This window comes from Bos indicus x Bos taurus, chromosome 25 (assembly GCF_003369695.1).
Source record: "Bos indicus x Bos taurus breed Angus x Brahman F1 hybrid chromosome 25, Bos_hybrid_MaternalHap_v2.0, whole genome shotgun sequence".
Taxonomy (NCBI): Eukaryota; Metazoa; Chordata; class Mammalia; order Artiodactyla; family Bovidae; genus Bos; species Bos indicus x Bos taurus.
Window position 1 is genome coordinate 12,715,198 of NC_040100.1, and position 23,834 is coordinate 12,739,031.

The window sequence follows — 23,834 nt, forward strand, 5'->3', positions numbered from 1 at the left end:
CCATTCTGATGGGCTCTCATCCGAACAGCCAAGGTTGGTTCTCCCCTTGAAGGCAAAGTTTTGGGTCATAAAGCATCAGGAACATGGGCGCCCTCTTACAGATGGATGCTTTTTGGTGTGGGGTTTACGGGGAATAAACTTGAATCGAGACTAAGTACACCCAACTATGCTCTGTTGACTTTTCTTTAACCCCTGTCAGATTAACCCCTGTGCCATGTTAATCTGGTAAACTCGATGCTATCCAAACTAGCCTCTGTCAGACCAGCAGCCTCTAATCTTCTGGGCTCCACACAGCTTCCCCGGGGGGCTGCTGGTGTTTTGGCAGACGCTGTGGCTATTCTTTCGTACTTAGGATTCTCTTTTTACCCGGAGCCCTGGAGGCCCCTGGAGCTTTGCGATGCAAACTTGAGCCCAGAGCTTCGCCTCCCAGATGGTAATTAATGTTTACACAAAATGACAAGCACAAAATGGAATCTCTTTGAGCCCTGCCAAGCACCCATCATTCCCCTGATCACCCACTCTTACAGTGTTTGAAAATTAATTTGCCTTGAACAAACAGAGGGCTTTCCTCAATTTATTTGTACAGTTTCAGTGACCGAGAAGGAAGGAACTGCAAGACTGAATGTCATCCCTCCATTCGTTCGAGTAATTGAATCTGCTAATGGAACGAACTGGTCTCTGTTTAATCCTTTGAAGAAAAGAGGGAGAGGAGGAAAATGAAGAGAAGTGTGTGTTAGCGAAGGTAGATTATCTTCAGTCAAACATCATTGGTGTGTACAGTTTTAGAGATGGTACTGGGAGTTCCCCTGAGGTCTAGTGGTTAAGGCCCCACATTCCAATGCAGGGGACATGGGTTGGATCCCTGGTCAGGGAAGTAAGGTCCCACATGCTGTGGGGTGTGGCCAAAAATTAAAAACACAGATGATAACCTAAAACATAGGGAGAGTTCAGAGTATTGGTATATGAATTCAGCAGTCATTTTTGTTTTAATAAGTATATACAAAATATGCACACGTACTTGCTAAGTCTCTTCCGTCATGTCTGATTCTGTGTGACCCTGTGGACTGTAGCCCGCCAGGCTCCTCTGTCCATGGAATTCGCCAGGCAAGAGTGCTGCAGTGAGTTGTCATCTCCTCCTCCAAGGGATCTTCCCGACCCAGGGATCAAACCTGCGTCTCCTGTGCATTGGCTGGCAGATTGTTTACCACTAACGCCAGCTGGGAAGCCTTATACAAAGCTTGCAGTCTTTGCTAAAAAGGAGATTTTGTCTGAGGTCACAGAGTAGACAACAGAAGGTGTGTTTAAAGAATGGATATTGCTGGCAGCTTGAAATAATTGCACGTAGATTTACAGAAATCTGGTGCTTGCCTGTGTTTCTGGGCTGTTTGGGTTGGCCGTTTCCACATTTATTGACGTTCCCCCTTTTAAATTTAAGGTCTGGGTTCCTTTTCTTAATTGGCTACTATCTTCTTTCTGTGTGGTAAGGTTTCTGTGGCTCTTTCATGTGGACAGGTAAGTAGAAAAGCTAACTAGAAGGTAGAATAGAATAATTTAAAAGTGGGCCGTGTGCAGTCCTGATGTGGGGATCAAACATTCAGGAAGATACAGGTGGATGGACGGGTAGGGGCACTGCCTGGTGGCCACTGTCCCACAGATTTTCGTGAGGCCTTTAAGGCTCATTCATATTTGCTACAATAATGACCTTGTAGTGGGTAAATTAGGGCTTTCTAATCCAGTGTAAGGACTTCCCAGGTGGCCCAGTGGTAAAGAATCCACCTGCCAATGCAGGAGACCCAGGTTCAGTCCCTGGGTCCAGGAGACCCCTGGAGAAGGAAATGTTTACCCTCTCCAGTATTCCTGCCAGGGAAATCCCACGGACAGAGGAGCCTGGCAGGTTACAGTCCATGGAGTTGCAAGAGTGTCAGACACGTCTTAGCAACTAAACAGCAACAGCAATCCAGTGTAAAGACCAGAAGAACCAAAACGTGCCTTGGGAGAGTTTTTCTCCTCTTCTTCCCCGTTTCCCCTTTCTGCCTCTTCCTTCTCCATCATCAGGGTTCACTATTTCCTTTCTCTTCACATATACCAGTTAGAACCAATTAGAAGCATTGAGAAGTTGATGGAAGGGTAATGCCCTTCATATACGATCCTCATTTCTGATAAAACACACCATCTGTCTTCTGGGTGAAGAGCTTTTTTAAACCTCCATCCTGTAGTTGGGGCAGTTTAAAAAGACTTAAAGTTACTTTCCTTTGATTTCTTTAGATTTATTTAGATAGTGGGGGTATATTTGTCTATGAAGAACTCTTTTTAAAATATAATCCTTTACTTTTCTTCTGCAATAATAATACATATTCTCTATGGAAAATTTGGAAAGTTAAGCACAAATTTAAAAGTTTGAGTCAATGGTTATTTCTAGTTGATGGAATTTGTTGTTGTTCAGTCGGTAAGTTGTGTTCAGTTCTTTGCGACCCCATGGACTGTATACAGCATGCCAAGCTTCCCTGTCCTTCACTATATCCCGAAGTTTGCTCACATTCGTGTCCATTGAGTCGGTGATGCTATCCAACCATCTCATGCTCTGCCGCTCTCTCCTCCTTTTGCCCTCAATCTTTCCCAGCATCAGAGTCTTTTCCAGTGAGTCAGCTCTTTGCATCAGATGGCCAAAGTATTTGAGCTTCAGCTTCAGCATCAGTTCTTCCAATGGATACTCAGGGCTGATTTCCTTGAGGATTGACTGGTTTGATTTCCTTGCTGCCCAAGGGGCTCTCAAGAGGCATCTTAATGCATATCTTTCTAATCTCTTTTGGTGTGTATATGTATGGATTTATGCAGATAATAGGGATAATAGTTTCCTTTATTTTACTTAATAGTAATTTTGTTTTGAAATATTTTCCATGAAATTCAATCTTTTTCTATAGTAGTTTTGGAAGCATTGATCACTTACTTTGTGCTGTACGCTGTGAAAAGCACATGCCATGACTTTTAGCTTCCACAGCAGGCCTTTCAGGTAGTTTTTACATTTCTGCAGAAAGTTATTAGAATTCTGGAAACAGAGCAGCCCGGCACAGGAACATAATACATCAAATCTCATCCTCGCCCACACCCAGCGCCCTCTTTGTATAAGAAATATTTTATAGCACACTCATTGTTTAATTTCTGGAGCAAAATGTTTGGTTTATCTATACACTATGTTTATCATTTTAAAATGTATATAAAGCCTTTAAGGAAATGTAAAGGAGAAACAAATAGAAAGTATCTTACAATAACATAGTGTGTTTTAAGTACATACATGCCTGTTTACATTAGAAAGCAACGAAAGGTCAGAGGCTGAATCTGTACATAGAGATACGACTATCTGGTAATTCCAAGGGCAGGAGCAGCCTCACCGTTGATGTCACGATCTTCCCAAGTGAGAAACAAGTCCACCACAAGACCTACACAGCAGACTAACAGCATGCAGTTGTTGCGTTCCTCGAGACCCCAGTGTGTATTAAAACCATGCAAAAAATGATTTTGTCTTTTCTTTGCAGACAGGCTCTAGGTTTTTCAGCTGCACACATGTTCAGTGGGACTTTAGAAAGTGAACCAAGATACTGTGTGGGGTTTACCTTCATACCATGAAACACCTCATCTCTCTGAGAGTCACTGATTCCCTCCAGTCTCTGTAGCAGACACATACACTCCAGCAAACTTGGAAAACCCCTCAAGGGGTGGTCTCTCCGAAGACTTGCCTCTTCCGTGGCTTACCCTTTAACTTCTCTCTCTCTCTCCCCCTCTCCACCCCCATTTATTTATTATTTTCTGCATCATAAAACACCCTTGAACACAGATTCTCAAAGCATTTGGGGGGCTGTGCTCCTGAAAGTTGAGAGCCCTCTAATTTGCGTGTCAGGTCTGTTCCCAGTGCTGTATGATTTTTGTTATTTTTTTAGATACTGTTTATTCATTTAGTTCTGTATTTGGCTGCATCGGGTCTTAGGCGCATCATGCGGGATCTTTCAGTGCGGTGACTGGACTCTCTAGTTGTGACACGAACAGAGAGCACGGGCTTAGTTGCTCCGGGGTATGGGTGATCTTAGTTCCCCCGACCAGGGATCGAACCAGCATCAACTATATATTGCAAGGCTGATTTCTAACAATCAGACCATTTGGGAAGTCCCATGGTTGTTTTTTTTTTACTGTCAAGGGAATTCTTTTTTATTTTCTCATCACTATTGCTGCTGTGTAGAAAAGCAACAGATGTTTGTGGTTTTTCTTTGTTCAGATACCTTACTGAGCTCTCTTATTAATTCTCATATTTTTTTGGCTGGCTGGCTGTTTCCCAACTCGATCATTATATTTTTTGTAAATAATAGTTTTGCCCATTCCTTTGGTTGTAAGTTTGCTATTGATTTTCGGTTAAACATCCGGGATTATTTGTTTCTTATAGGTTTAGTCCACACTGTCTATGGTACCTTTTCTTCGGTTGAAGGGGTGTTGATATGGAGTCATTTTTCAATTTACTTTTATGATTGGGTTGCTTTTAAGTCAATTTTTGTAATTTGTGTTTTTCATAAAATCCATTTTATGTTAAAAATTATTAGCATAAATGTATGCACTGTATTTTCTTATTTTATATAAAAGATACTCTCCATGCCATGTCATACCACTCTTCAAATCCCCAATTTTATTTGCTTTTTTTTCGTTTGTTCAGACTGTTTTTAAACATAAGACCAATTTTAAAATTTTTAATAGGTTACATGATCACATGATTCAAAAACTTAAATATGCATGTATGTAGGCAGTCAAATATCTCTCCCTCCCCCCATTCCCTGTCTCCCCAGTTCTTACTCCTCCCCAGGCCCCTAAGCAGGTATGCGTGCGTGCTAACTCGCTTCAATCGTGTCCGACTCTTTGCGACCCCATGGACTGCAGCCACCCTCCCAGGCTCCTCTGTCCATGGGATTCTCCAGGCAAGAATACTAGAGTGGGTTGCCATTTCCTTCTCCACCCTAAGCAGGTAATCCAAGGCTATTGGTTTCTTGGATATTCTTCCAGAGCTTCTTTAGGTATAAAGTAAAAATGAATATATATTATTTTTTCTTCATTTTTCATAAAAGTTAGGGTATGCTCTACATTGTACAAATGTAGCCCCTCATTGGAGAAGGCAATGGCACCCCACTCCAGTACTCTTGTCTGGAAAATCCCATGGACGGAGGAACCTGGTAGGCTGCAGTCTATGGGGTCACTGAGGGTCGGACACGACTGAGCGACTTCACTTTCACTTTTCACTTTCCTGCATTGGAGAAGGAAATGGCAACCCACTCCAGTGTTCTTGCCTGGAGAATCCCAGGGACGGGGGAGCCTGGTGGGCTGCCGTCTATGGGGTCGCACAGAGTCGGACACGACTGAAGTGACTTAGCAGCAGCCCCTCATTGATTTGTGCAATTGCAGTGGTTCCACTGTACAGATGTATCAAATTTACATGTAACCCTAATGATTACATTTGAGTTGTTTCCAAACATGTGATTCACATCCTGATACTGTTTCACTGAGTCTGTAGACCAAATTGTTATTTGCCAGGTCAAAGGAACTCCTTAGTTTTTTGGGTAAATGTTGCCACATCGCCCTCCACAAAGATGACAGGGTTTATATTCAACTGGTAAACTAAAATGGCAACCCACTCCAGTGTTCTTGCCTTGAGAATCCCAGGGACGGTGGAGCCTGGTGGGCTGCCATCTATGGGGTCGCACAGAGTCCGACACTCGACTGAAGCGGCTTAGGAGGAGGAGTAAACTAAAAGAGAGCCCATTTTCCCCAGAGAATTTGTATCTGAGTTGTAGCCAGCTCAAGCACATTTTTCCTACTCTACCCTTAAGTTTAAAAAAATAAATTTATTGTACTTGAGTCAAGTTTGTTGAGATATAATTTACACGCAGTACATTCAGCCTTTTTACTGTACAGTGTAATTCAAATTTGCATATCCTTTATTGTAAGCATAATGTTATTTTTACAAACACAAAGAGAAATTCTAAAACCCCCCCAAATGGAATAAGACTTCTAAATAAGACTAGTCAATTTGCACACGTTCTTATTTCTTTCAGCCTCAGCACATTTCATCTTTTGGTAAATTCAGAGCACACTGAGCAATATCCCTCCCCAACCCCACCCCCACCCCCCCCAAAAAAAAACCTTTTTCTTTTTTTATGTGTTCTTGCCAGTTTTGGAGAAGCTCAGTAAGATAAATGGACTGTCAGGATGAAAGAGCTTAACTGGGAAGATGCATTTACTAAATAATTGAAAGGAAGAGGAAATGCATTACCAATTAGCCACAAAAATGCATGATGCCTAATCCATGCCTCACGGATCCATGTAAATGGTGGTCGTAAAACTTTCAGCCCCATAGTTCTTACCAGCCTTCTAACCTGCCTTGCTCATAGCCTGCAGCACCCTCACTGATGGATTGATGATAGCTTTCAGATTGAGCCGAAGGGCCGTCTTCCAGCAACCCTCTCTAGCTTTCCTGGTCCCTTTTCACTATCTGGCTGTACTTAAAACATTGTAACCGAATCCTGGATTCATCATTACCTGCTTTGTTTCAGGGTATTTTGCTTCTTAGGAGGCAGCATTGTGTAAATCAGAGAAGAGGTACTTGGGACAGAGTTGGGACTAGAACTCTGCCATCTGGTTTATTAAACAACAAGCAAGTTCCTTAACTTCTCTGGGCTTATCCCCCATCTAGTCAGAGGGTTAGATAACACCCCTACTACTCACAGAACAGTCCAGGCATCAGCATCACCCAGGAAATTCTCAGGAAGGTGGACTCTGGAGCCACACTCACCACCCACCCCCACAAGCTGCTGAACCTGCATTTGAATCCGATCTTCAGGGGATTCCTATGCACATTAAAGTTTGAGAAGTGCTGGGATGGTCCAGATTCTGGTCTTCTTCCAAAATTCTGTGCCTCTTGACTCCCCAAGTCATTCCTCATAGATGGTTCCCTACAAATGTGTAGAGTTTTCTAGAAAGGTTTTGGTCTTGCCTGTGTGCCTCATTGAATACCACGGATGGCGACGATGCCAAGTCTCGGCACCACTCCTGACTCCAGCTGGGTTTGGATTGGTCCTCAGACAGTGGGACAGCAGAGGGAAGAACCACCTCAGTTTGCCTTTATGGGGCCTTGGGAATCGAGCCCAAGCCCGCACGGTGCCTCCTGCAGACTCAGCTGTGTTGTCCAAATTCTGTAGGCTCATCGATTAAAGAACAAGAGATAAATATAGTCAAGCTAGATGGATAAAATGCTTATCTGTGTGTTTCTGTTGTACTTCCTTACTGGCCTAAGTAAACTGAAGTAATAACCTCTGGGTGGTGTCCCAAATTTTCTTTTATGTCTGAGAGAAACGTTAGACCTTGATTTTTGGAGGGAGGGCATGAATTTGAATGTAACCTAACAAGACGGAAAAGATTTATGTATGTATTTGTCAGTATCCTCATCCAGGGGGGCTTCCCAGGCGGCTCAGTGGTAGTCTGCCTGCAATGCAGGAGACCCGGGTTCGATTCCTGGGTCAGGAAGACGCCCTGGAGAAGGAAATGGCAACCCACTCCGGTATCCTGGCCTGGGAAATCCCATGGACAGAGGAACCTGGCGGGCTACAGTCCATGGAGTCGCAAACAGTCGGAACGACTGAGCAACTCAACAGCCAACATCCTTGTCCAGAGAGAACAGAGCAGCACAAAAAGATGGGAATATATTCCATTTTGTATGTTTGCCATATTTGTCACAAAAGCATCACAGTCCTCAGCTGTCAGGACAGGAAGAGTCCCTACTTATGCACATAGGACCTCATGGAGGAGGTTCTCTTATTTCATCCTCTTAGGATTTCCCGTGTGTTAGTGCTTTCTGCCTCGGGCCTGACTAACCAGCCTGCAGTGTGTGAAGCCTGAGGTTTTCAGTGAACTTCTATAATTGCTTGCTATGGAAAATATTGTGAAAATGATAGAAAAAGCAGTGAAAAAGCAGCGGCACCAAAATCCTTAGATCTGGGTGTCTGCAGATGAAGGGTCTTCCTCTGTGATATGGGAGTTCTTATGGCTGAAGGGGCTCTGTGTCCACATCAGGAACTTCCTGTTCTTTCTCAGCCCTCAGGTTCTGGAAATTCATAACACATCAGCTTTTCATAAGCAAAGATCTGCCCAGGAAAGTTCTGAAGACAGCACTGGAAAAAAATGTGTGTGCGTAGGATGGCAGAAGTCTAGAGTTCCTTTTCACCAGGTCCCTCCGATGCTTTATCCTTTCGTGCCTGAATTGCGTGAAGAGGGGTCTTTCTTGGCAGCCTGTTAGTGTAGTTGCTCCATGCTGGTCTGCGGGACTCGAGGAGAGCTGAGTGCATAATGGCTAACCACGTGGTTTGTGTATAAGCCCACCATTTGCTTCTGCTTTTGTGCATGTTACACATTTGATCTGTTTTACCAAAAGAAGACTGAAAATAATGGCTTGCTTTGATGCAAATTTCAGGGGAGAAAACATGACACGTGTATACACCCACTAGGACATCAACAGACATTAGTGGTATTCTCATTCCCAGTGAGCACACCATGCATTGTTCACACTTGGTAACAGGGAGATGTGAAGAGAAACGTCATGCCCAAAGGAATCATTTAGGAGTACCTGAAATACACCCTCATTTTAGAGAATGTTGTGATCTATTCTCTTCCTGTTTTTAAGCTTTGCAATAATAGAAAAGGATGGGTTTGTTTTTTTTAAGTGCAAAAATGTGGGGAAGATAATCCTTCCCCCGCCCACCCCCCATCCCCCCCTGCCCCCAACCACCAAGATGTGCATGATCAGTCATGATCAACTGTCTGAAACCCTATGGACTGCAGCCCGCCAGGCTCCTCTGTCCATGGGATTGTCCAGGCAAGAATACTGGAGTGGGTTACCATGCCCTCCTCCAGGGGATCTTCCCAACCCAGGGATCCAACCTGCACTTCCTGCATTGGCAGGTGGATTCTTTACCGTAGAGCCATCTCTATATGCAATGCCATATTTGTGTCTCATTATTCTGTTAGAGAATTGTATGGAGTTTGACTTATGGGGTCATCAGGGTACCCATATACTAGATGTGGCATGGGTCTTTTGAACTTTGGAGGGAAGTACATCATTTCAATTCATACAGGAGCATCTGTTGTCTAGGTGTCATTAGTTACTGTAGAATTTTACTTACATTTCCTATCCCACTTGGTCTCAAGGTCCAGATTCACCTGGCTAAGGACCCCTCCTGTGGTCCAGAGGGAATTCTTTAAAAACTCAAGCCTGCATGGTTGATGGTCAGTTGGTCTAAATTCATGTTTGTTCCTTCGATCTCAAACGGTTGGATCCTCAGTGAGCCGTAGGAGGCCTGACCTTTGACCAGACATTTAGTGGTTGCTCAGCAGAAATGTCTCCAAATGTCAAGCATGCTTCATCAGTCAGAATGCAAAGGGGAGAGGAGGCAAGGCGGAGAAGAAACGTCTGCCGGGCTAAATAACGTTTGCTTCATGTACTACTGAAAACACTTCTCCTTTGTATAGTCAAGAACTGTGTTTGGGGACTTGCCTGGTGGTCCAGTGGCTCAGAGTCCGAGCTCCCTATGCAGGGGGCCCAGATTCGATCCTTGGTCGGGGAACTAGATCCCACATACCACAAGTAAAGATTGCAGGGGCAGCAACTAAGACCCAGCACAGCCAAATAAATAATTTTTTTTTAAGAACTGTATTTGTTTTAAAAGGGGTGAATCGATTTGTTGTCTACTGTTTGTGGATTTCACTGCATACTCTTGCTTTGTCAAGATTAAGGGAAACATTTATTTGCAGACTCTGATGGCTTCATCCACTCTCTGGAAGGCAGCCTTATCTGACTGGTGGACCTTTCTGGGACCTGACCGATCGTGTCGTTGGGCACAGGTGACCCAGTTCGGGGTCAGCTTCGCTCACTCACCGTCTGCCTCGCTCTTCTCTCCGCTCTCCCGCACAGATCCGGAGCTCGGCGTTGGCGCGCTACCCCACCACGACGGCCACGATGCGGGGCCCATTGTCCCCAAGGTATCTGGTCTAGAGCGGAGCCAGGAGAAGAGCCAGGACTGCGGCAAAGAGCCCCTGTTCGAGCCCGTGGTGCTGAAGGACGCGCGCCCTCAGGTCCCGCCGCCGCCACCCCAGCCCCAGACGGAGCCCCCGCCCCGAGCGCCGTCTCCGGACCCCGCGTCGGGGCCACGCGCCGAGCCCCCGCCGCCGCCCCCGCGCCCCGGTGCGCAGCCGCCGCCTGCGCCCCCGGAGGCCCAGCCGCAGCCCGCGCCGCCGCAGGCACCCCGGCCGCCCCGGCCACAGTCCCCGGGGCCGCTGCCGCCCCAGGTCCTCCCGCCCGCACAGGCCCACCCCTCTGCCCAGAGCCTCCCCCAGCCGCTGTCCGCCTATAACAGCAGCAGCCTGAGCCTCAACAGCCTCAGGTGAGCCGCCCCCGCCCGGCATCGGTCATCTTCGGTGGGATGGACAGGTGGCGGTGGGCGCGGGGGCTCCCATGGGGACCAGGGTTCCCGTTGGAATCTCTGTCAACGTGTTCTCAGCCAGGCAGGCACGGAAGACAGGGAAGGGGTCTGAGGCTCAGGGAGACAGGGTCTCTGGGGAGAAGATGGGGTGGGATTGGGTTGAGGATCAGCTGGGTGGTAAGGACATGGTGGAGACCTCAACTATCTGCGGAGGCTCCTGAGAGTGACTGCAGGGAGGAGAAGGCTCAAGGAAGAGAGAGTCCAAGGCGCTGTGCCTGGGACCCACCACTGGTTCCCGGGTTGGAGGCAGGGAAGGGAAACCAGGGGAGATTCCCGGAATGTTAAGGGAGTCTTAGAAGGGAAGCCGTTTCCCTCCCTGTCAACATCTCCCTGCAACTCCTGGCGGGGCGGGAGCATGCAGACCAAGGAGTGGTCTGGTTCAAGGAGTTTCCATGGTGGCTTCCGCCAGGTGGGTCACAGAGATACAGGAGAAAGATGCTGGGTTGAGGAAAAGGGAGGCGTTCCTCCATGGGGAGCCAGGCCTCTTGTGTCTTGTCTTTGTCAGATTATAGAGGGAAGGTTGACAAGCAGCACAAGGAGCCCTGCAAAGAAAAGGGAGGTGGAGACCCGGGCACAGGGCCCGGCGTCGCCCACCCGCACCTGTCCCGGGGGCTGTCGTTCTAAGTGCTCACGCTTCATGGCTTCGGTAGTGTTTTCCTTGTGACAGCCTGGTGACTGGGGTTGAGGGCCCTGCTCTTTCCTGTCTGTGACAGCGGAAGGAAGCTGCCTCCGCGGGGCCAGGCCCATCTTTTGTGGCCTCCAGTCCGTGGAGGTGACGGGGCACCCGAGTTCCCTGGTTCCCCCTTCCCTGTGCTTCTTCACAGAAGACGGAGCAGACAGACCTGGCGAGCCCAGGTCACCAGCTTGTTCGTTTCCATTGGCGTGGCCCCTGTAGGAAGAGTGGCTGGCACAGGGTATGAGGGGCAGCTCTCTGGACAGGGCGATGGGGGGCAGCTTGAAGCAGGAGTTGCTGTTCACTGTGCCCACAGCTGTGGGGCCGGTTTAGAGGAACTGCGATTTCAGCAGAGGCTCTGTGCACAGGGTGGGGACCTGCGAAGACGAAGAAGCGAGAGCAAAAGTGTTACATGGCTCTATTTGGCTTTGTTTTGTTTTTAAGAAAGTTGATTACTGACCCCTTTTTTCCCTTTCTTTCTTTTTTTTTTTTGGTGTTCCAACAGCAGTAGCAGAAGCAGCACTCCAGCGAAGACTCAGCCCGCCCCCCCTCACATCTCCCACCACCCCTCGGCCTCCCCGTTCCCCCTGTCACTGCCCAACCACAGCCCCCTGCACAGCTTCACACCCACCCTCCAGCCCCCCGCACACTCACATCACCCCAATATGTTTGCCCCTCCCACTGCTTTGCCTCCTCCACCACCTCTGACATCTGGGAGTCTGCAGGTGCCCGGACACCCGGCCGGGAGCACTTACTCAGGTAGGAGGGAAGAGCTGGCCTGGCTTCTCCGTGCTCCCCCTCTCCCTTCCCAAGGCCTCACTCCCTGTCTGTTGTCCCTGATGATTAGGTTTGAGCCACTCACCATGGTCCGCTTTATAGTATGTCTTCTTCCTCCATTCCCCAGTGGGCTGAGAGTCTGCAGAAAATGTACCAACAGCCCCCATCCCAGCCTGTCACGATCCAGGGGATTCTGCCAGATAGAACTTTGTAGTCATGAGGCTTTTCTGACCAGGTCTGCCCGCTGAGTAGTAAAGCACAGGTTGTCTGGGCCCTATGGGCATGACAAAAGCTCTCCACACCCCATGTCTGTTTCAGGCCAGGATCTTAAGTCACATCGTGGCTTAAGGGATTTGTTTTAGTCAAACAAGGGCTTCCCTGGTGGCTCAGATGGTAAAGAATCGGCCTGCAGTGTGGGAGACCTGAGTTCGATCCCTGGGTCGGGAAGATCCCCTGAAGACGGGAATGGCAACTCAATCCAGTATTCTTGCCTGGAGAATCCGATGGACAGAAGAACCTGGCAGGGTCACAGAGTCGGGTACAACTGAGCAACTAACAATTAAATGAGGCCTTCTACCTTGGGTGGAGAAAATGCACTTTTTGAGGCAACATATCCCAGATTTTTAAAGGCACACTTAGGGTTAGGTATTGGGTTCTTTGCTCCTCACCTGTATTAATTGAGCCAAGTATCCCAACTCTGGGTCCATTGTGGCCAAGCTTTGCCACCAGTACAGAGAGCTGTAGAGCAGAAGTTTACCCTTGGAAGAGGGCATGAGGGCTCTGCTTTATTGACTTTTAAGCGCTTAAAAATGTTCATTTCTTTAACCCTCAAAACAAACCCACAGCACCGACAATGTGTTGTCCCCATTCGACAGATGACGACACAGACGGTGATGGGCAGTGCCCTGGGTCACTCAGCTACCCTGAGAAGAGCTGAGACTTGACCTCTGGCCACTCAGCCTGGACCCTGTGTGCCCACGGCGCTGGTGGACCCCTCGTCCCTGAAAGCCTGCACAGAGAACAGTCAGGCTGTTGCCTGGGCCTTAGCCTCCTCTGTATGCCTGGCGGTCCCTTTCCTCAAGGGCCCAGCCCCCATGTCCCGGCCCGGAGCCCTCCATAGTGAGCTCCTCGGATGTCCTGCTCTGGAGGAAATGACCGGCCCCGGAAAAGGTGTCACCGTCTGCCTCTTCTTCTTTTCCAGAGCAAGACATCTTGCGCCAGGAACTGAACACGCGTTTTTTGGCCTCTCAGAGTGCTGACCGCGGGGCCTCCCTGGGCCCCCCGCCCTACCTGCGGACCGAGTTCCACCAGCACCAGCACCAGCATCAGCACACGCACCAGCACACGCACCAGCACACCTTCACGCCCTTCCCCCACGCGCTCCCGCCCACCGCCATCATGCCGACGCCAGCACCGCCCATGGTGCGTACCCCGGGCAGAAATGTGAGGATAAGTAGAGCGCGACGCTCTTTGTACGCAGCCCCGTAGGGCCGTCTGGGCACAGCAGATTGGCGGGGGGGCCCCCTTGCCCTTGCTCGTCTCTGGGATACGCCGGCTCCAGGTGGCACTGACCCAGGGCCTGAAGTAGGAGCTCTTTTCTGACCCGTTATTCTTAACGCTGTGGGTGGATTATATTCCAGATGCTCCCCAAGGCGGTCACGTCCAGTGTGTCGGTAGTTCTTATGGGTGATTTTGGTTTTTTGAGATATCTTGGGGAATTACCACCAGATCTAAAAATGTATCTGCCGGTGTTTTGCGCTAGCAAATAAATGCTCACAGAATCCTAGGAAGTCTGGAAGGGAGAGCACCGGTGGGAGACTTGGACGGCCCGGGGTTCCCCCATCCACTCTGTCTCGGATGGTTTTCTAAACCCGCTTTGTCGAAAGTGTTATTTCTTGCATCTCGTGAGACAGCGCCCCCTGTCTGCTGCTGTGCTGTCAGCAAGCGGTCCAAACAGCCCGGTGGTGAGGGACCACTGGCTGTGACATGGTCTTGGCCTTGGCTTGGGACTAACGTGCCGGGGGTTGCATGGGAGCCAGTTAGGGTTGATTTTTAACTTAGGAGCTGTAAGGAACAGCACCACACTATGATGCTGACTAGTCTGAGATGGATGCGTGCCCAAACAGTGACGATTAGAGTTTTACTTATTTATTTTTAATATTTCAGGAAATACTTGACTGAAGGCAATCAGTACAGGCACTGTGAGGATTTGAATGCCGTGATTCACTAAACTTTACATCCTCTCTTCCCTCCCCTCTCCCCCATTTTGTTCAACTTAGTTTCTTTAAAATACGTATTTCAAAGTTTATTTTATAAACCTTACTTAGGAGAATGTTAGCAGTGAGGCCTTGGGACCAAAAATTTTTCCTCGGAGAAATCCTGCATCTATTATTTTGGATGAACTCGACTTTTCCACAGTTATATTTTTAAGGACCTGTTTATCTGGGGAAGGAGTTTATACCGGTCTGAGTGAGACGTTTCACAAACAAGTTAAATCTAACTGATGGGAGTTACAGCACAGGATGAGGACATTATTTAGAAGAAATGATGGTATATACTCTTTCCTGCTTGAAAGAAACATTGTAAGGCCAGGCCGGAATTGCTTTGTACTCGGTAGGGGGCGGGGGTGGGGGGGTTGGCGGTAATTGTTCTTGGTGTTCAGTTGCTAAGTGACACCTTGCAACCCTTGGACTGCAGCACACCAGGCCTCGTGGCACACTACCAGGAGGGGGTAATGTAAAAACAGCTGAGTGTACCATTCTGCCAAAGCGAAGATGAAGACAGAGGGAATTCTCTGGATAAATCAGACCCAGTGCTCACTCCTCTCTGATTTATCTGAACAACTGCCTCCTCTCTCTAGTTCAGACGCTTGGTTCCTGCCCGTCTCTAAATAAAGCCTAGAAAGAAAGCCGCTCTAGTGTAGTCACAGCCTGCAATGCTCTGAATGGGTTTCACTTTGACTTTCCATTCCTGTTGATTTCTGGTCAGAGACTCAGGAGCTCTGAATGATTTCGCGTACACTGAGATCATGGAGTCTGATGCCTGCCCGACAACAGAGAGGCTTCCTTGGGGCCCTCTCCGCTGAAGCAGTGACTAGAAATGTAGTTCCTCTAAGTAACTAGCTTTTGCTTTGATCCCTTTGCAGTTTGACAAATACCCTACAAAAGTTGACCCATTCTACCGGCACAGTGTGAGTTACCATGCTACCCATTCAATGTAGCCGCTTTTCCATGTCCATGCTCTCGCCACCGATCAGTCAATGACTCGCAGCCTTCCTTAACCATCTTTGCAAGAACTCCCATTGCTCCTCGTCACTTCGGATGCTTGCTTTTGTGACGTTTGCTTTTGGTAAAGATGCAGTATCATCTTCTGAATCAAAAGGTCATGAGCCGTTCCTAAGACTTTAAAGTCCTGCCAAGTGGGGCATCTGCTTTGTTGGAGGTGTTAGAGTTTTAGGAGCCTCTGAAATCACAGATTTCAGTCCTCAGTAGAGATGTTATTAACACAGAGTTCCCAGAGTTCATCTTGAATTATGTCTTCCAAAGAAAGTAGCGTATTCTTTTGACTCATGACTTAAAGAAGCAGATTTTCATTTCTTCTAGACCATTGATCCCTCTTCCACGTGGCTGGCATTATTTTCCTGAGCTCGTGCCAAGTCATTAAAAATATCATTTAAATGAAAGAAGATCTTATATGCATGATTTTTCTTCTCTTTAAACTCATTCTTTGTTCTTTAATAAAAGTTGTTTCATGCAATTTTAAGAGAACGTTCTGGAACCTAAATTGGCACCAACTGAAGTTACATGTTCAGTTACTTATGAGGGCTTCTTCTATAACAGAAACTGAATATCTTACCATGATATTTTGATTATGGAGTGTATACTGCATCATTTTTACCTGAAGTTTTGCAAGTTTCTTTGCTTAATGGTTTATATATATATATTTTTTAATGAAACTGGAAAGAAAGACGTTTAATAACTGCTCGTAGCCATGTCGGTTCACCATCTTAAACTATTTTTGTTCTCATTTTTGGATAGTGTTACCTTATGGTTCAAGTGGAGGACCACTTAATAGATCAGCCAACCCTGTGAATTCATTCATACTTTGAACTAGATCATTAGACACTGTGTCAGTCCTAAACTGAGGAATTAGCTGAGAAGTCCAGGCTAGACAGTATTAGAAATCAACTAAGAATTGGTTATGGAGAGACATTCGGAAATGGCTCAAGGGGAGTCTCTATAGAAAGGGATGAGGAAAGGCTATCTAAGTGCCTGGGTTCCCCGAGTGTTCAACACTGCTCTACTCAGAATTATGACATAAAAGCATTTTTATAAATGGACATGCAAAATCCAGTAGAGCCATGGGTTTTCTCTTTGCATCTATTTCATGAATGGTACCACCCTTAATATAACAGCCAGATTTCTGCCCTTTGTCTGTATTTGCTAAATTAAATTAAGGACCAGCTAACAAAATCATCTTCAGAGAAAGTTTAACTGCTGTACTGGTAGCTCAGTTTACTTCCTCGGACACCATGCAGTGTCTTGGCATAAACATATTCCACAGAGAGCCCTAGATGTAAGCTGGAGAATAAACCTGCAGGCCTGAGTTTTTTGGAAGGTTCCTGTATTATTACTCAAGTACTTAAGATTTTTACTTGAGGGGTGGAATCCTCTATTCAAAGAGGATCAGAAAAGGAAAATGGTGAGAAGATCCAATTTTTAAATTGAAAACATTAAAGAGAAAATACCCACTTGGAGGCAGAGTAATAGAAATTTGAGTGTTTTAGTGTGATGTATTTAATTACTCTGCTTCACACAGTGTACTGGGAGAGAGTTATTTCATATTATTAGTTATAGTGGATAATATATGAAGTGCTTAGTCGCCCCTGCTTTGGAGATTAGGATGTTACAAAGGGGAGTTAAGATACAATACACTCAAGTATCTAAAACACAATTTTAGACTTAAAAGTAGTTTTAAATGAGGGCACTTGGTTTGCAATCACTGTTTAAGTGGATTTCGTTCAATATCAATTAGTCTGAAAAACTTCGCTACATCATTGAGGGGAGCAAAATGAAATAAAGACCAATGGAAAAAGTACATGCTTTGAAAACAGACCAGATTGTGAAATTACCAGTGGATTTCAGCCATTACCTAGAAATAGCTCACATAAATACATCATTAGGGAAAGCTTGAATTATTCTTGTATTTTTGACATATTGTGCAATCATAAGGGTGGGACATCACTAGACTGTATCTCTATGGTGAGTTTGTCAAAGTAAATGGAACCAGAGCATAGATTCTCCAGAAACGATACATTTTTAGGTGGAGGAAAAGATGTGTCTGCATTGTCTTCTGCTGTGTATTTCCTCCCTCCATTGTGTCCTCTGTAAACTATTAATTCAAGAAAATTCATATTTGAAATTCAGAATCCTCCTCCTCCCTCCACTGAGTGGTCAGACTGACGTGTCCAGGGCTTGTCTCGAATAGCCTCCAGTGAGCTTATATCTGTCTTATAGGAAAATGGGTGGCTCCATTGAAAGTGTACTCTGACTCATTTTATTTTCCCCTTCCACAAATATTTGTCATCGTTTTAGACAATTTAAATTGTCCTTGGAACTGCCACTTACCGGAACAACCTAATGAAGCAAGGACTGCGCATATATTTTCCCATTTCCTCAAAACTATTAAAAATCTAAAAGTACTAATTGAGTTTTAATGGTGTAAAATCTTGGAATCCATAAAGACTTGCTTCTTTTTGTCTTCCTTTTTCCCCCCCCCTTTCCCTTTTTTCTAATTAACTTGTAATTTTCTGGGCATCTTATTTGGCTCAGCACCCCCTCCTGTTTTTGATATGCATTAAAATCTCCAACCATTTAGGACTTCTATCCGATTTAACAGTTAATAATTAGAAAAGCTCCCTTTCTAATGATGGCCTCATCTGGGACATCATTTGCTGGCTGATTGATTCTGAACTACTTTTAACTTTTTAAGTTAAGAATTCATGGCACATCTGTGTGATCATTTCATTGTGGCTTCTTATGACTAATGGCATCAAACTGAGATGACTTGGCTGGCTAATGTGGACGTCTTTCTGTGGGAAGGGAATGTGAACGTGTCGTTTGCCTCCTACTAAAATCTTTTCTCTCCCCCCTCCATCTTTGGCCATAGCTCTTCCATTCTTATCCTCCTGCTGTATCGGGCATCCCCCCTATGATTCCACCCACCGGCCCTTTTGGGTCACTGCAAGGAGCTTTTCAGCCGAAGGTAAGAAACCTCACAGCGAAAACAACACCTTCGAACTTGTAAGTGGAGCCTCGGGCTAAGGTGGGTGGGTAGTTTCCCCTCCTCTTACCTGCCACTGACTCATTTTTCCATCCAAATGGACCACTGGGATTAGAGTGTGAATATTTTCTTCTAGTCCATCTAGTTGTAAACTCAGTCAGAATTTAATTTTTAATCTGTACTACCCATGTCATCTCAATTGAGCTAGGATTTCTTGTGCTCTGTTAAAAAAAGGAAACACTAGATATATATATATAGATATAGATATAATGTATTTTTTGTTTTTTCACCAAAACTGGACATAAGCTTCTGATCAGGAATTACATGAAATGTCAGATGTATGTGCATCAGGTTATTTATCCTTGAGGATGTCCATGATTAGCAAAGATGCAAAGCTGAGCCTTGTTGATTGGAATAGAAGGGAGGGAAAAGATTCCAAACTAAAATGGTATCCTTTTCACTGTGTTCATTCTCCTTCATTTCATTCCTCAGTCCCCTGTGTCTGCAGAGAGAGTCCACTTCCAGGTGGAGGGCAGTGCCTTCTTATTTTTTCCTCCCTTTCTGCCTTCTCTGAAGCTTCTGACCCCGATGCCGGGGTCAACTTCCCAAGGTCAAGACTACCATCCTAGCACGAGATAAATTAACCTTTCGCCCTTTAGAGGGGCTTCCCTTGGTGGCTCAGATGGTAAAGAATCTGCCTGCAGTGTGGGAGACCTGGGTTCCATCCCTGGCTCGGGAAAATCCCCTGGAGGAGGGCATGGCAACCCCCTGCAGTATTCTTGCCTGGAGAATCCCATGGACAGAGGAGCCTGGCGGGTTACAGTCCATAGCGTCCCAAAGAGTTGGATACAGCTGAGCGACTCAGACTTTCACTTTCGCCCTTTATAACAACAGAATTCTTTTCTACCTAGCCAGTGATACTCTCCTGCACTCGGTCTAGAGTGATCTCCGAGGGCCAAAACTAAGGTGTTAGTTCTCAGAATACTCTTCTTTTTTGTGACTTTACATCTATCACAGCCCCTACTTGATTTTCAGAAAAGTATTTCTTAGAGTAGCCATTCTTAGACTGTAAAGCAGGAAATTTTGCTGTGTGATTTCGGTTTTCCTTCCATCTCATTTCAAAGATAAAACACAAATTTGGGGCCAGTCTCTCCCAGGATGAGCGCATATTACACTAACAAAGGCATGCTGCCCTAAAATTAGAAAAGAAAAAAATTAGAAAGCATTAGGGGTGAGAATGGCTGCACCTTCAAAATCCCAGGGACCTACATGGAATTGCAGCTCCTGTGCCAGATCAGACCTCGGCGGGGCTTGAGGATGGCCATACACAACACCTCCCATCTCGGGACAAAATGATGGTGATTTTAAACTCCTTCCCCCCATCGGGCTCTTTACTACCCTTTCAGAGCCTGGTCAGTCCCCTTCAGGTTACAGGAACTCTCTCGTGCATCCCCAACCAGACTGGTAGGTCACTTCATAAATTTCTTGATTTCCCTCAGTCACAATTATCCAATCACACAGAAAACTACATCTGGGCAAGAAAGTGTCTCTCCTGGTGTTGAAATAGGCCTTTCCAGGCCATCTTACTGATTGAATATGTAGATTGCAGTTCATTAGCAGAGTTCTTCATATGTATGCAAATCAGGCTGTTAACAACTCTAGCTTAATTGTTAGCCCTACAGCAGCTGACTGCTTTTCTTTCTCCCATTCTTTTCTTCCCCCTTCTTGCAGGCCAGCTTGGTGCCTAAACTGAGGGCTCTTTATTTCCACACGAGTTAACTTCCTGGTGTGAAGGGATTCATAGAAGTTGTGATTTCTTAAATAAAATACCTGGTGAAAAATATTCGAAATCCTTTACCCACTAAGAAAGTGGTGCCTTGTGCCTGCAATGGGCTTTTTGTTGTTGTTCATTCAAAGGACAAAAGCCTATAGATGAGGTTGTTATCATTAATGCCATTTAAGAATGGTGTTGGGAATGGGAAAGATGGTGCAGAATTACTTTAGAAATCACATAACAGTAGGTCTGTGTGGTCCCCAAATTAGGTTCCCTTGTCCCATTCCCACCACCACTAATGAGTAATTACTGAATGTAATTCCTTGTTATCATCTGCCAGTTAAAATGTAGAGGTAGCCTAATGTCTGTGAAGCACACTCAGTCATTCTGATGAGAAGCACCTGGTCCCGCAGGTTAGACTGATGTTCACTTAAGCATTTCTTGGACTGTGTGGTGATAAAGCAAAAAACCCACAGTGACGGGCTTGTGAAGGACACAGAAGATGGATTTCAGGGCCGGGCTCCCATCTCCGTCTCTCCTGTCTCTGCCCGGAAATGCCATCCCTGGGACAGGGCAGGCTTTGGTCAGGTCCCCTGAGGACCAGGGAGTCAGGGAGGGCCTCATGAAGAGCATCTGGGATCTCAGAGGAGGGTGGATCCGTCCAGTTGTATTCCAGAATGAAACAAAAAAGGACACTTGAACGCAGTCATTTAGAAAGGAAGGAAGACCTTGGTTTCATGTCCCGTGTCATATGCTTCCTAAGCTGTGGTCTCATTACTTTGTAGACGTCCAACCCGATCGATGTTGCCACCCGACCTGGGACGGTCCCCCACACTCTTCTCCAAAAGGACCCGAGGGTAAGTGCAAGTCGGGCTGGGTCCCTGGGTAACAAGCAGCACCTTGTCCCCAGGGCAGGCAGCCCAGCGGAGTGCCTGTTGCCTTTGCGCTTCCTTCTATTTTGTGGAAGAAGATGCTAGTTGAGGGGCTTCCCTGGTGACTGAAATGGTAAAGAATCTGCCTGCAGTGTAGGTGGCCCAGGTTTGATCCCTAGGTCGGAAAGATACTCTGGAGAAGGGAACGTTACCCACTGCAGTATTCTCGCCTGGAGAGTTCCACGGACAGAGGAGCCTGGCCGGCTACATACAGTCCATAGGGTCACAAAGAGTTGAACACAACTGAGCGACTAACACTTAACGCTAGTTTCTCTTAGAAAATAGAATGTCTCCTGCGGCCATGTGACGCCAGGGAGTGACTCTCCATGGGGGAGAAAGGGTGGCTTATGGTCTAAGCCCAGGCTGGGACGGTCACTGACACTGAGCTGGCACAGTTTCCCCCACCCACCCCGACCAGCCTTCTCTGTCCCCATCTCCTAAAATCTCTCTCACACAAGCCATAAAACATTTTGAATGGAAAAGCACTAAGCGCTTGTCTTTCTGGAGCTCACCCCGTACACACAGTATTTCCGGCCACTCTGCTTCTAATGTGGGAAGGAACCTTTTGTGCTCTGGAGCTAAATAAAATATCCATTACACTTCGGTTGTGTTATTTATTCATAACACAGACCAACTCAAAAAGAATCTGAAGTTACACAGCAGATATGATCTTGTCTCATTGTTATCCATCTTCATAGTAAATGTGGAAAAAAAAAAAATTACCTTTCACAATATTGTCTTTGTCCCAGGTAAGGGCAAAGGTTATCTGAAACCATGACCAGAGTTAGGTAGATACGTAAAATGACTCAACTGTGTTATTTGTATGAACTTTGGTGTAACGAACTTCATTTTATTTAATTAATTTGTATTGAGTATAAAATGTGTAAAGTTCCTTTACAGTGCTCTGTTACCTTCTACTGCACAGCAAGCTGAATCAGCTCCATATACATGTAATATATATGTATATATTCCCCCTTTTGGACTCCCTTCCCAGTCAGGTCACCGCAGTATATTAAGTAGAGTTCCTTGCGCCACACGGTGTGTTTCATTAGTCATCTATTTTATGTTCTTGAAAGTGTTATTTGCTTTTATTAAAGTGTTAAGTATCATTTTATTTCATTGAAGGTGTTGGTTATCTCTGACTCTTGGTGACCCTGTTAACTGTAGGCTGCCAGGCTCCTCTGTCCATGGAATTCTCCAGGCAAAACTACTGGAGTGGGTAGCCATTCCCTTCTCCAAGGATCTATATTACACACAGTATCATTAGTGTATATGTGTTGATCCCAGTCTCCCAGTTCCTCCCACTGCCCCCCCTTCCCCCTTTGGTATCCATATATTTGTTCTCTGTTTCTGCTTTGCAAATAAGGTCATCTATATAGTGAACTTCTCTAAAATGTCTAATACCTCCAGTGATAATTATTAAAAATAGCCTATTTCTACTGTATAGTCGGGAAAGGAGGCTTCTCCCCAGTTACTCTTAGTATCCAGCCGTCTGTAGTCTGAAGGCCGCCTCCCTTAGATGCTTAGCTGAGGTTGGGAAGGGCTGCTCAGACAGTGAAACTCCTCAGATGTGTAACGTGAGCAAATCGCTCTGCCGGAGGGCAGATCGCTATTGATTAAACTTGTCCAGGGGCTCGTCAGCGTAGATGTACCAAGGCTTGTGAGGGGGGGGAGGGGACGCTTGGCACTTTTGATAGTGTGAAAATGGGTTAATTATTCTCTAAAAGGGCTTCATTTAAAAGTAAAATTCTAACATTTTAATTTCCCCTCCTAATGAAGCACTACAAATTTGTTAATTAGAGCAATTGTTTGAGTGACAGGCATGTAACCAAGTTGTCATTTTCTCTTCACAGTTGACAGATCCTTTCAGACCTATGTTAAGGGTAAGAAAGCTTCTTCTAGAACTGTTTTGCAACCCCTGTGTGACTCCCCGAGGGTTAAAAATACAAATCCATTACAAGGAAACACGCCATGGAAACGCCGGAGGAAAAGGTTGAAAAGACAGTGGTTGGGTTTTTCAGAGAGAGTGACTGAAAATGGCCTTCATGGTTTTTGCTTTGAGTGTTGGAGGAAGCCGGGCCATCGAGGTAAAAAGCCAACTGATAAAATTCAACTTAGATTCTCTTGTTAGTTATGGCAAAAGGTTTGACTCACGGAGACATACGGGAAAGGCCGGAGCTAGGCTACAATTAGGATTCGTCTGAGTTCTCCTGCTTCTCTGGCACCTAGAAAACACGCGCCCGGGTCTCTCTGCTCTGGCTGGTGGCTGAGTTCTCCTGCTTCTCTGGCACCTAGAAAACACGCGCCCGGGTCTCTCTGCCCCGGCTGGTGGCTGCCCCTTTCTGCAGCAGGTGATGCTGACCTGTCGCAGCCATTCGACCTTTTTCTCTGGTGCGGAAAAGGGCCGCTAGGAGCGCTGGTTTGTTCTGAGAGGTCTGGAGCCTGGCCAGCAGATCACCTCTGGATGAATGCTGACTTCCCTGGTGTATGTGGGAGGTCGGGGGGTGGGGATGATGGATGGCAGATGAAGAGGGGCGGATAGTGGATTTCTCTACTTAACCCTTTTCTAGTACATCTGTTAGATAATTCAGTTTCTCCAAAGGGGGAGAAAGGATGGTGTCATCACTTAGGCGATTTCAGACGACCCATAACTTCATTACGAGAGAGCTCAAACTCGGATTTAAGTATATATTTCAGCACGTGAAAGTGACTTAACATTCAGAAACAGCACTTTAATATAGACACCAGAAGCATCTGTTCTTTGCCCAGGTAGGAATGGGGCAGTGTTTCTTCTCATCCATCCTGTGGTCACTGAGCACGCGTTGGGAGCTCAC

At 46.2% G+C, this 23,834-nt stretch overlaps 1 protein-coding gene across 1 annotated transcript in view; it reads left to right on the forward strand.

Moving 5' to 3' along the window:
- Positions 1-23,834, forward strand: part of AUTS2 (AUTS2, activator of transcription and developmental regulator) — a 1,215,803-nt gene that overhangs the window by 1,173,284 nt on the left and 18,685 nt on the right. The window contains exons 7-13 of the mRNA XM_027527575.1: positions 9,995-10,463; positions 11,741-11,994; positions 13,214-13,434; positions 15,158-15,202; positions 18,181-18,276; positions 20,854-20,925; positions 22,854-22,883. Of these exons, the coding sequence (XP_027383376.1) occupies positions 9,995-10,463; positions 11,741-11,994; positions 13,214-13,434; positions 15,158-15,202; positions 18,181-18,276; positions 20,854-20,925; positions 22,854-22,883 (1,187 nt within the window). The remainder of the gene's footprint in view (positions 1-9,994; positions 10,464-11,740; positions 11,995-13,213; positions 13,435-15,157; positions 15,203-18,180; positions 18,277-20,853; positions 20,926-22,853; positions 22,884-23,834) is intronic.